Source organism: Lutra lutra, chromosome 1 (genome assembly GCF_902655055.1).
Source record: "Lutra lutra chromosome 1, mLutLut1.2, whole genome shotgun sequence".
Taxonomy (NCBI): Eukaryota; Metazoa; Chordata; class Mammalia; order Carnivora; family Mustelidae; genus Lutra; species Lutra lutra.
In genome coordinates, this window is record NC_062278.1 from 190,247,888 (window position 1) to 190,260,764 (window position 12,877).

The 12,877-nt window shown below is 41.3% G+C and overlaps 1 protein-coding gene across 19 annotated transcripts in view; it reads left to right on the plus strand.

Moving 5' to 3' along the window:
* MAGI1 (membrane associated guanylate kinase, WW and PDZ domain containing 1) overlaps positions 1-12,877 on the plus strand; it is a 644,617-nt gene that overhangs the window by 622,179 nt on the left and 9,561 nt on the right. For 8 of the 19 annotated variants that reach the window (XM_047747236.1, XM_047747244.1, XM_047747237.1 and 5 more), the window contains 4 exons: positions 2,131-2,334; positions 10,860-10,953; positions 11,097-11,157; positions 12,120-12,263. In XM_047747236.1, coding sequence (XP_047603192.1) covers positions 2,131-2,334; positions 10,860-10,953; positions 11,097-11,157; positions 12,120-12,263 — 503 coding nt within the window. The remainder of the gene's footprint in view (positions 1-2,130; positions 2,335-10,859; positions 10,954-11,096; positions 11,158-12,119; positions 12,264-12,877) is intronic. The other 11 variants (XM_047747238.1, XM_047747246.1, XM_047747243.1 and 8 more) reach the window with 3 other exon arrangements.

A 12,877-nucleotide genomic window follows, 5' to 3' on the forward strand; every position in this document is an offset into this window, starting at 1 on the left:
GGGAGATGGGGAAGGGCTATGCAGGCTTTGAAATTTACTCTGCTGTTTCCCAAATGACTTGTCCACAAGAGTCTGATAACCAGTGGCCCAGGTCACTGGTGCCTAAGATCAGGCAAGGTGCTCCTTCCCTTCAGCTTTCCGATCCAGTAGAACTCCCTTTACAGTCATGTATTCTTTGTATGTTGCTTCCTGCTAAAGCCATTTCCCCTGAGGTCTGTTCACTAGGAGACTGAGTCAGTCCAGTCTATGCATGTGTAGCTACAGTAACAAAAACCATTACTAACAGTGCTTTTGGGAGCTCCATTAACAGAGTTATCTCGGCATGTCATGAATGGATGATTGGACACCAAGGCAAGGTTTTGGGGGTTTTGTTCGTAAATTAATTTGGGGGACTTTTCTGCTTAATTTAAAAATCTAAAGAAAGGCAAGGGGGGAAGAATTCCCATTGCTATCTTCAGATCTACGATTTGATTGTCCCCGTGCACCCCCTATGTCCTCAGGATTTCTGAATGGTCAGCTTCAATTTTACAATGAGATAGATATGTCAGGTGGGAGGCTCTGTTATTTAATGAATATCAGTGTCTTCTCACAATCTGGTCTGTGATCGTTTTCCTCTGGCTCTTCTTAAACAAATTCCGCTTTCCCTAATACCTTGCATGAGACTTCTCTTTCAAACTATGCAGAGCTTTCCTCACACCTGCTGTTTGATACCGTTCTCACGGGGGTTGTCCATGGAGAGGGGTTCCACTTAATCTGGACCTTGGATTTGAGTATGGAAGCCTACCAGACCTGCCTTTTGGATTCCAAAAGACCGTTAGCTTTCTTTTTAAAGATTCTGTGGCCTTGACCTTACATGCAATGATACACACTCAGGCAAAGATGCTGAAAAACCAAAGAAATTATAATTACCCCCCCCCATTTTATCCTCAAGGTCCAAATTATGACAGAAGTGCCTGCTTGGTTAGTTTCAGTGTCTCCCACATTCATTTTATCATCCTTTCCAAAAGGTGATTCTCCTGTATAACAAGCTTCACAGTCCTCAGAAAGATGAATTGTCAAAATAGGTAAACATGCATTTGATGGTAGACCCTATGTCAGGACTCAAAGCCAGTCTCCCTCCCCTCTCTAGAAGTTAGCAGTACTTGTGGTTGTGACATGGGGTGCCTCAGAGTGCATGGAAAGCTTTCCTCTTCACATGTATTTTTCCTGGTTTTCACATCATAGATGTGCAATCACTGATCAGGAGAAAGGAAATGATCAAAGGAGAGGGCCGAAGAAGGATTTGAACCTAGCTTTGGATCACTGTCCTTAGCCTGAGTAGATACCAGGTTTTCGGAGTCCTAGGAGGGGATTTTTGTGAGGAAGGAGGAGTATTTCAGACCTAATGAGCCATCTGCCCGCCGGGGGGGGGGGGGGGGGGCTACCCTGAAAGCATAGGGGATGGGCTGATTGAACAAAGGTCATAAAAGGAGAAATAGGGGTCACGCTTGGATGGCTTTGTTGGCTTATGTCTTGTAATTGTGCCTTTTTCCTAAAGCTTTCATCATTCTGGATAGAAGGCAGCAAGACTAAGTGTTTGTCCATTAGGTGTTTTCAGGGGGAATTTTGGTGGTAGCAGACGCTCATGCCTCCCCAGACGCCTAGTGATTATTTTTTTCTAAATGGAGAAAGAACAAAACATTGGCAGAAGCTTAAACAGCAGCTGGCAAAAATGAAGTGACGCGAACACGGAATGTGTGAAAACATCCATCCCAGCGCCGGGCTTCACATTTGCAGACCCAGAATAAGCTGATAGCGAATTATTTTGGGGCTTTTGAGAATCTCTGAAGTTGCTAAATATCACCGATTTTGTCAGTGATCGAAGGAGGGAAGCTGGGGTTTTCCCCACATTTGGAGCGGGGCAGGGAGCACAGTGGGGAGGGGCCTCTGCAGGGCGGCACCCCTCCCACGCAGGCCCTGAGTGTTGCCCAGGTTTTGACCATTGGCACAGAGCTCTCCTTTAATAACATTTGCTTAATGCTTTAATTAATTAACACTTAACCTTCTCTTTCCCTTTTCAACCCTTTTTCTCCTCCCTTCGCTATATTCCCACGTAACTTAAAAAAATAAAATAAAAACTCAATACCAAAGCAGGCAATGCATGTGTGGCTATGCCTCACAAAATAGGTCGGATTATTGAGGGGAGTCCTGCAGACCGATGTGGCAAGCTGAAAGTGGGAGACCGGATCCTGGCAGTGAATGGATGTTCCATCACCAACAAGTCCCATTCAGACATTGTCAACCTAATCAAGGAAGCAGGAAACACAGTTACCCTCCGCATCATTCCCGGGGATGGTAAAGTATACGTCTTGTGTCTCTCATTCCCTCTCGAGCTCTTTCTGGGTCTCTCTTTCTCTCTCTCCCTCTGTCTCCCTGTCATCAGGATCCATGTAATAGAAGAGTGTTGACTGAGAGGCAGGCTCACCCCTCCCTAAGGATCATACCCATCCTACAGATATAAGCCACCATTACTAAACCTCACCGCCCCCCTCTCTTTTACGTAATCCTCTGCCTGTGACCCTGTGTTGCTGCAGATACAAACATTGCAGAAAATCTTAACTTTCCCCATCTTATTTTGGTTTTGGTACCCTTGTCCTTACAATGATAGAGTAGTTTGAATACAGGCGGTAAAGATCCTCTGATGTTCTATCTGGAAATCATTAAAGTTTTGTTTTGTTTTGTTTTGTTTTAAATCACTGAAATTTAACTGTATGAAGGGTGCCTGGCTGGCTCAGTCAATAGAGAATGCAACTCTTGATCTCAGAGTCATGAGTTCAGCTTACTTAAAGACAAATTAATAAATTAAATAAAATAATTTTTTAAAGATTTTTTTTTTATTTATTTGACAGAGAAAGAGATCACAAGTAGGCAGAGAGGCAGTCAGAAAGAGAGAGGGGGAAGCAGGCTCCCCTCTGAGCAGAGAGCCCAATGCGGGGCTCGATTCCAGGACCCTGAGACCATGACCTAGCCAAAGGGAGAGGCTTAACCCACTGAGGCACCCAGGTACCCCTAAATAAAAACTAAAATTTAACTGTATGATATGGTGACACCACAAAACCTACATGGGGACAATTCAGAGCCAATCCTTTTTTTTTTTTTTTCCCCAGAATAAGTGAATATATGGAAGGTTTTTGTTGAATAAGAGATCCTTAGGGTTTGTGCCTACTTGGTTTGTCTAATTTTTGCATGTGGGTGAAAAAAAGAGTAAAACCTCTTTTTTGATAGGTTATATCTGCATTAAACTAGGCCTGTTTTTGTTTGTTAGTTTGCTTGATCGTTTGGTTAAATTGAAATCTTGTTTCTTTTATACCATTGGCGATTCTGCCCCCGAGGGGACATTCGGCACTGTCTGGAGTGGGTGCTAATGGGGTTTAGTGGTTAAAGGCCAGGGATGCTTCCTAACCTCCTACAGCCTATAGGATAGCCCCACACAATGTGAAGTTATACAGCAGAAAGTATCAATGCTCATTATTCCTATCTTTTTTAAGATTGACTTATTTATTTTAGGAGGAGAGGGTGTAAGAGTGAACGGGAGGAGCAGGGGTCAGAAGGAGGGGGAGAGAGAGAATATCAAGTAGACTGTACTGGGCACAGAGCTGACGCAGGATTCGATCTCACGATCCTGAGATCATGACCTGAGCCAAAATTGAGAGCTGACGCTTCACTGAGTGAGCCACCCAGGCACCCCACTCATTATTCATATTCAGTAAAGATGAAGTTGATACACTGATGTCACTAAATATACATTCATCAGAGAATTAAGTCCTGAATACGGACTTCAACCTAAGCAGACTTTGCCTTTGGGAGGAAAGTGCTACTTGTCTCAAATGTTTCCATGTTTTTTTGTTTGTAATTACTATATGTGTTATAAAATAAAATACATATTCTAAAAGTGAGTATTCTTCAAGAAGAAATGTGGTTTGAGGAGATAGTGTGATAAAAATTCTATGTCCTTGGGCCACCTGAGTGGCTCAGTCGGTTAAGCATCTGCCTTCAGCTCAGGTCATGATCCTGGGGTCCTGGGATCGAGCCCCAAATCAGGCTCCCTGCTCAGCATGGAGTAGGCTCTTCCCTCTCCCTCTGCTCTTCCCCCTTGCTTGTGCTCTCTCTCTCTCAGATAAATAAAGAAGACCTTTAAAAAAAAAAAATCTGTCCTTGATCTGTAAAATAAGAGAATCAGAGATTTGAAATTCTGAAAGTAATTCACCAAATGAATATTTGTATAGTTGGTAGAAAGCAATCCCTATTAGTTTCAAATTCAAGTGGTGTAAACTGTGCCTTTCAGAAAAAAAATAAATCCTAAACCAAACAATAAATATTTGAAAATTGTTGGTTCCAAAACCAGAGAATTTTCTCTGAGCCAAAAATACCCCATACCAAATGTGGAGGAAAAAATAGCTCCTTGATTGCTGTTCTCCTTCACCCTGCCTCAGATGCATGGTAATTTACCATGTGGTTTGAGGGTCCATTCCACCAGTTCACCACTCTGGAAGGCAATTGCAATTTAGGAATGTGATCACAGGATGATAGAACATAGGTTCCTAATGGAAAGGATGAAGGAAGCCAGAAAAATTAAGTGAGAAGTGGTTGAGAGAGCCAAATGTAGTATATAAATTTAGGTACATCTATCTGCATGCCGTACAGAGATTTCAAAAAACGAATCCAGAGGAATGCAACACAGGCATTGAGTTGCTGTGTCTATATTGGTCAGTCTTAATGTGGGAAGGATAATGTCCAAAGAAGGAAGGAAGGAAAGTAACTCCTTGAGGGAAGGGCTTAGAAAAAGAGTTTGAAATCAGGAAAGATACAAATATGCAAAAGCAACTTATACTACTGTGCACATACTAGGTATTGACTTAATTTAATAAAATGCAATGGAAAAGTTTTGGAAAAATCTGAACACCAAAAAAAAAAAAAAAAAAAAAAGAATAGTGCAAGGTGAATTATCCAGTAGCGGTTGTCAGTAAAAAGACATTTTTTTAAACTTCAATACTTAAAAATTATGAAATTCCGCTAGACACATCATATACTCTCTTGGCGAGAAGTAAATGTGACAGCTGATACAATGTAGTTGAGGACCCATGTGCTACCCAGGATGTGATTTCATCCCCAGATTCTGTAGTAGTTCATTGCCATGATAATAAAACTCTTCATCAATTACTCTGTAAATTTCAGAAGCCAGGTAAAGGAAATCAAGTTTGACAGAGGGTGGATTTCTGATGCTCCTCTTCTTAATGGGGCCAAAAATGGCTGCCTTGGAAATTAAAATTGAGGCAGGGGAGTCGGATTTCTGGAGAAATGTTGGAATAATCCAGGAGAAGTTTGCAAACACTTAGAAGACAGAGTGACCATGAATGAAAGTCTGATGAAGGGAAACACATGGCAGATCACTTCCTTTCTGCAAAGATGTGATAGAAGTAGAGAACTGTAGAATAAAAGGGAGTTTCTGTTAGGGACCTCTGCCTTCCTTCACAACTTTCACATGAATGGTTAATTCATCAAGTAGCCCAAAGACAGTTTGTGTTGTGGACCTTGCAAGGAGACTGAAGTTCTTAGAAACCTATGTTATCCCAAGTACTTTCGTCAGAATCCCTGGGAGGCACTTTAAGAAGATGGGAAAACACGCTGTCTTTTGGGTAGAGCACAGAACCCACTCAGGATCCACTTCTTTCCCTAGCTCCTGGTACCTAATTCTTTTTTTCTTGTCATTGTTGTACTTTCTCAACTTATTTCTGTATTTTCCCTAACTCTGCTTCTCCCATTTCTCTGTGCCCCCTTCAAACAAAGATTGGGAAACATGACTTTTCCTTTATTTGGCTTATTCTGTTCCTAGAAGGCCTGCCTTCCCACATCTTGGACAGGGCTAGATCAAGGGTCCTCACCTTGTCTGCTTTTAACTATCTTTGGGACCAGAGTGGGAGGTGCAACGGAGGCAGAACATTTTGTCCTATGAGATGTGAGCAGAGGATAGTAACTATGTAAAGGCAGCACAGAAAGGCCCAGAGGAATAGCCAAACATACTGAATCTGAACTTGACATCTGACAAGTCAAGCCACACGTTTCCTACCACTCACTTTCTGTAGAAATAGTCTGTGAAATCTGGGTGGGAATGAGACTTTAATCAGACAGGGCAAACCCTTGGCTTATTCAAGCTAACACAGAACCATCCATATGAATCAAGTTCTAGATATTTATAAGCTTAAAATAAGTTACTTATATTAAGTCTTAAATTCAGACCACTCTGATTCAAAGTATTTGTTATATAGGAGGTAAGGGCATGGCAACCCAAACGTGGCTATTTCCTTGGCAAAGGCATAGAATGGTATAAATATCTCAATAGAAGGCTCTGTGGTTCCGATAGCTTGCAAAGGGATAGGGTAAAAGGAAGAGGGTTCCAACCATAACACATGTTGGAAGTCTCCCAGAGCTTCAAATATTTATGGGATTCAAATTTTCAAACATTTCCTTTAGATATTTATTACATGTGTGTTTATGCATTCAAATATTTATGAAAGAAATGATTGTATCCCTTGTTGATTTGTTTGGCTCTGTAGTGTGGATTCCGTACCGCACACTTAAGGTATTAACATGGGGTCTAGGTTGGAACTGTAATCACTTGTCACAGAGATACTGAAACACAAGGTAGAAGCTCCTGTCAGAAGTTAGTGCCCTGATTTAGCACAACACCATGATACTGCCTTGAGATCCAGCATATGCTTTGCTTCAGACGTGATTGATATGGAAAGTGTAGTAATATCTATTTTCATTCCTCTGAGAGAACTAAAGTAGGTGTAAACACTGTTTAATAAATGATAGAGGACATTTTCTGGAATTTATCATAAAAATAGCCAATCTGTCCATGTATCTTGGAGTTTTAAAAGTCAAATACATTGACATCCATTCATAATAACTGTGCTGGAGGAGGCTCTTTTATCTGGCCCTTGTTTTATGGGGCAGGTTTTATTTGGGGATGGAGCTGTAGATCTGTGATAATGGCCTTTATCTCTGTATTTTAAAAAGCTAGAGAGAATTTCAACACATAAAGTCTTGGTATAATTCTAAATGAAGACTTGAAAGTTTAATAAAAATAAGTATAACTTTATTGATATAAAAGCATCCTGGAAATCCGGGGTATGCTAAAAATTATTTAAGTGCTTAGAAGATGACTCATGAAATCTTGAGTCAAATCAGAGTATTTTTTTTTATTTTTTTTTTAAGATTTTATTTATTTATCTGACAGAGATCACAAGTAGGCAGAGAGACAGGCAGAGAGAGAGGGGGAAGCAGGCTCCCTGCTGAGCAGAGAGCCCGATGTGGGGCTCGATGCGGAGCTCCATCCCAGGACCCTGAGATCATAACCTGAGCCGAAGGCAGAGGCTTTAACCCGCTGAGCCACCCAAGCGCCCCAAGTATTTTGTTTTTTAATTAAGCTGTGATAGTTGGCGGTATTTATGCAGTAAGATAAAGGCACTGCTTCTTTGAAAGGAACACACTAACCAATTAGATAGGATTTCCTTGATACTGACACACAATTCCCTTGTCAGTGGGAATAAGACTCTGGATGACTTTGGGCATGTTACCTGCCCTTCCTAAACCTAAGTGTCTCTATCTGTAAAGTGGGGGAATAACTGCCCCAATTTCATTGAGTCGTAAGAATGAAATGAAATAGTACATGTGGAAATGCACTTAGCACAAAGCTTGGCACTTCGTAAACTATCAAGAAATGGTGGTGGCTCAGAGATTAAGAAATACAGCAATAGGAGGAAAATTCAGTGTGCTCAAATAATCATTTGCATATAAATGTTAATTTTTTAAATGCTTAAAGTTAATCTTCAAAACAGATTTGCATATAAATATGCGGAAAATAGCAAGTGAAAGATAGGAGGAACATTAATAAAAGAATTCTATTTATATGTGTATTGAGTGATTATCTGTCATAACTCATCAACTCATGAAAGCACAGAAATTTAAAAAAAAAAAAAAAACCGTTTCAGAATGGGACCTGATCTGCCTTGAAAAATCCTAGCTACCGAAAACACACAAGAACTCAAAAGGGGAACTCCTGCACAATTCAGTAATTATAATCACTTTAATTACAAGGAAACGTACTTTTTGGTATCCTGATTATGATTTCCCCATGGCCCGAACAATCTTGTGATTTCCCAGAGAGTCTCCATAAAATTAATTACAATGAGCAATATTAATTTTTTTAAAGGACCAATACAGGGGTTGATGAAACTTCTAGTGAATCATATTGATAGGCAGTGCAGCCTCTGAGTCTGTTGTTCTGACACAGTGGGTGTACTTTATGGAAAATCACATAGAGTTATCACTTGGTTGTGCCAGTTAACTGCACTCATCAAAATGTACTAATAATACGGTTTTAATATTGTAATAACAGTAATAAATACATACTCCCAATAAAAAATGTGCTAATCGTCTTTTGCATCGTTTTTAAGTGCCAGGCACTATTCCCAACACTTTGCTCTCAGATGATCTTTACACGAATTTTCTTGGCTACTTCTGTTGTCCTGGAGGGACAGACGAGAAAACTGAGGCATAGGAGGTTTACATGACTTTGCATAAGTCCCAGTCTATAAATGACTGAGCTGGGGGTGCACACTGCCAGACATTCTGAGTCTGGAAGCTGACCTCCTAATGGGACATTATGCTAAGCTGCCTCCCATGAAGCCTGAGGAACACCACCTCCCCAGCTCAGGGGGGGTTGCAAGGTACATTGGCATAGTATAGGCTCTGATTATGCTCGTAGGGAAAACAAAATACAGACACACAAAAACACTTCCCTCTATTTTGCCCATTATTTCTCATCCTTAATTGACCACAACTTCCTTTCCCACAGAATCTGTAGGTTTAAACAGACCACGGGAAACTTGTCCTAAAAGATGAATTGGACTCACTTTACAGTTTACTTGATCTAGTTACATTTAATTATTAAACTTGTGCCTTAGCTCTCAGCATCCTGGACTTTATGGGTGGAATATAGATTGTTAAAATCATAATTCAGCTTTCTCATTTTGGAGAGCATTTAAGTTCCTATGATAATAAATCAAAAGTAGAAGAGGCAGCAAGGGCCATAGGTACAATAAAGGTGTAGGGAGTGCTTATGGTATGTCATACTCTATGAAGCTTTCCATATACTATTATCAAAGAGGAGAGCTACGTTATCATCCCCTTCCATCAGATGAAGAAAATAAGGCATACAGCTAATGAATGGGAAGGGGGATTGGATCTCAAGGCCATGATTTTAACTGTGTAATGCAATAAAATAACAGGAAGCAAGACCCAAGCTGAGTTAATATCCTTAGGAAATTAAAATGGAAGATAGACCATAAGGAATTGGGATTTCAGGGATGCCCTGTCACTCAGGATTACAATGGAGAAGAGATGCAGTCCAGGTATCCCAGGTGGGACTACTTAACACATTTTCCCATAGAAACTTTGTTATGCATTAGGGTGAGTATATGTATTCTGCAAGCATTAGAGTGCCTACTGTGAACTGGTGGACTCCTAGGAATTTGCAGAATTCACTGCACACTGTGATTTAAATAGGCATTCATAGGCTAATCTGAGAACCTATGACCACATTTAGTATTTTTTTTTAATTTTTAAAGATTTTAATTTTTTTTATTTGTCAGAGATCCCAAGTAGGCAGAGAGGCAGGCAGAGAGAGAGGGGGAAGCAGGCTCCCTGCTGAGCGGAGAGCCCGACGCAGGTCTTGATTCCAGGACTCTGGGATCATGACCTGAGCCAAAGGCAGAGGCTTTAACCCACTGAGCCACCCAGGCACCCCTTTAGTATTTTTCTTGATAAGAAAATGTATGCCAAGTTCCAAACAGTCAATCTAAAAGTGCAACTTGCTCAAATTGCGTGCTATCTGCCTTGATCTTAATGGAGAAATAATTAGTAAAAGGCTATATAACCATTACTATGTAAGCGATTACATTTTAATATATGCTAATATATGCGTGTTGGTGTGCAGTCTATAGGGCACGCTTGTGAGCATTTTCAAATTCTGGATCTCCACACTTCTAGAGATTAATGAAGTTGCTTATGAATGTGGTTAGTGGAGAAGAAAGTCCATTTCCATAAGAATGTAATCATATTCATGACATTAGGGTGGCTTCATGATTTATACAACTTATATTTACAAACTCTGGCTCTAACTAATGCAAGTTTTGGAATTCATCTTCCATCAGTGATGCTAGATGAGATCTGCGAAGAACCCCACATTTCCAGTCGTGCTTCATTAGAAGCAGTGAGGAAGAAGGTAGACGTTGTGTGTGCGCATGTAGTTAACAAGATGTTAGCACACTTCTCATTTTAATATTCACCCGAGGAAACCAAGCAGACTCACAAAACATTGCTGACAAATTGCGGGAAACATTAGTAGAGATTTACTATTTTTACTATTGTTTTTTACCATTAACCGGTACCGTTCTGGGGAGAAGCCGTGCAGGCGTGGTGCAGCGTTTTGACGGGACTCTGCCATTTTTAAGTGTCAAGGAGGGAGAGACACGTCCTCTGGGCACAGTTCTACAGTAGCATGTTCTGGGGCAAACACTTCAGTTCATCTGTGGGGATATCACTTGGGAGGAGGGTAATGGAGACCTACATGCCTCATATCACAGACCTTAGAACGGTTCTTTTAGGTCTTCATTGTTTAGAAGTTCAAGTCAGAACAGCTTCAAACAGTGACAGAAAAACCAGACTTGTCTTTCAGATATGGGACTTCTGCTTCCCTCCTGGTGTGATCTCTTCTCCCCGGCCCTCATTCTGTTATGCTCTGTCTCTCCCTGCAGAGTCTTCAAATGCCACTTTGCTGACCAATGCAGAGAAGATTGCCACCATCACCACCACACACACCCCTTCTCAGCAAGGGGCCCAGGAGACCAGGTCAGACACAACTTTAGTTGCTTTTGTTAGCTTTAAGGGAAAAAACTAACTCCTGGCCTGACGATACTCATCCCTGATATTTTTTTTTCCTTTCCTGTTTCCCCCATGGTTTGCTTTTACATTTATTTCTCTCCCTTTGGCAGGAATACCACCAAACCAAAGCCGGAATCTCAGTTTGAGTTCAAAGCACCCCAGGCAACACAGGTGAGGGCATTCTTCTTTTTTCTCTGTTTGCTTCGCACATTTCCTTCCAACTTTCTGAAGCTATGTTTATGAGATATCTTTTATAAGATACTCTCAATTAAAATAAATAACCTTTTGTGAGAGGATGTACTAAATAGGTACTCACATTTAGTTGTCTAGGAAATGACATTTTATTTTACTACCTTTGAAAAATATTCCTAGATATCCTTTCCTAGGTGGGGAAAAAATAAAATCAAAACCCATAATTGCCTCAGGGACTGGCCAGCAGAGAAAGACAAAATCGTGAATATCTACTCATGGTATTCATAACTGTGTTTATGCCAAGAAAATGTTTTTGTTGTTGTGGTGGTGAAGGCTTTTCTCAGCCTTGTGAGTTTCGGGTGAGACGCTCAGAGCTAACTGCCCGTCCCGCAGGGTGGTAATAGGGAGCACACAAACATGCAGGTGAAGCAGATTTGGGAAATATTGGGGGATGATTAAACGGGTTAATTTTGAGTGGCCTTCTCAGAGCCTTCAACAATCCATTCATGCGTCTCCTCAGCCAGGGTAGCGGCCCCTCCCCAGGTGTGAGGAGGTCGTTGTTGGAGTCCTAGTGATAGACACTGCTGCCATTTTGCAGGTGTGGGGCATGGAGGCTGAACTTCCAGCACTGTGCAGGATGGTTTCATGTAATGACCTTTCCTGCCACAAATACGATTTGTGGCCTCCCTGATGAAATTTTAGTATATGCATGTTGGTGTGCAGTCTGCAGGCACGATCATGAATGTTTCCAAATTGGCATCTGCAACCTTCTAAGATGGATGACTCTTACTAAACCATGGGGAATCACCAAGAGAAGGGTAGAGACCATGCCTTTTTGTCAAATCACCCTGACAGAGAATATTTGGGAAGAGATGGGAAGAAATATGGACAGATAGACAGACGCTCACCTCAAATGACTGCATTTCATTTTTTTTAAATAGGAGCAAGATTTTTACACTGTGGAACTGGAAAGAGGAGCCAAGGGATTTGGCTTCAGTCTTCGAGGGGGCCGAGAGTATAACATGGACCTCTATGTCCTGCGCTTAGCAGAGGATGGTCCAGCAGAAAGGTGTGGAAAGATGAGGGTAAGTAGGAAGAGGATTCTGGACAAAAAAGTCATCTGCAGCGACTTTTTGACCTTACTTGGCTAGAACCTTCTTGTTCCTAAGAAGTGCATTTTCTACTGTTCTCAGGACACTGTAGGTGCATGACTCCCACCCTAGGATAAATTTCTCCCTAAAGCATGGTTGGTGGTAGCTGAAATGAAAGATTGAAATTACTTGTAAGTTAATTGAAGTAAATACTTTCCCAATCCCAGTCCCACAGTCCTTATACTTATTCTCATAAGGCAGGGACATCATTTCACAGGAAATCCAAGGTACACCAGGATGCTTACAGAGCAGGAGGGGCTTGTAGTGCTGTTGGTTTTGGGTGGTGAGCTCCATTCAGGCTCCAGCTAGTCACGAGCTGTATTACCCGAGCCTCAGGAGCAGGTCAGTTCAGCACAGCATCTCCATGGCATGAATGTCTCTATGGTAGTCAAAGTGGCAAATTTCAAATGCCAAAAGATCACTCTGTTCTGTATAGGTATCTACTGTCTGTTACTGTGTATGCATATGTCCCTTTCTGGGGGTGGGGGGAGGGGAGGGATTAGGTGGTTTAAAAAAAAATTGTGTTGTCATTATAGAGAGGGCACTTA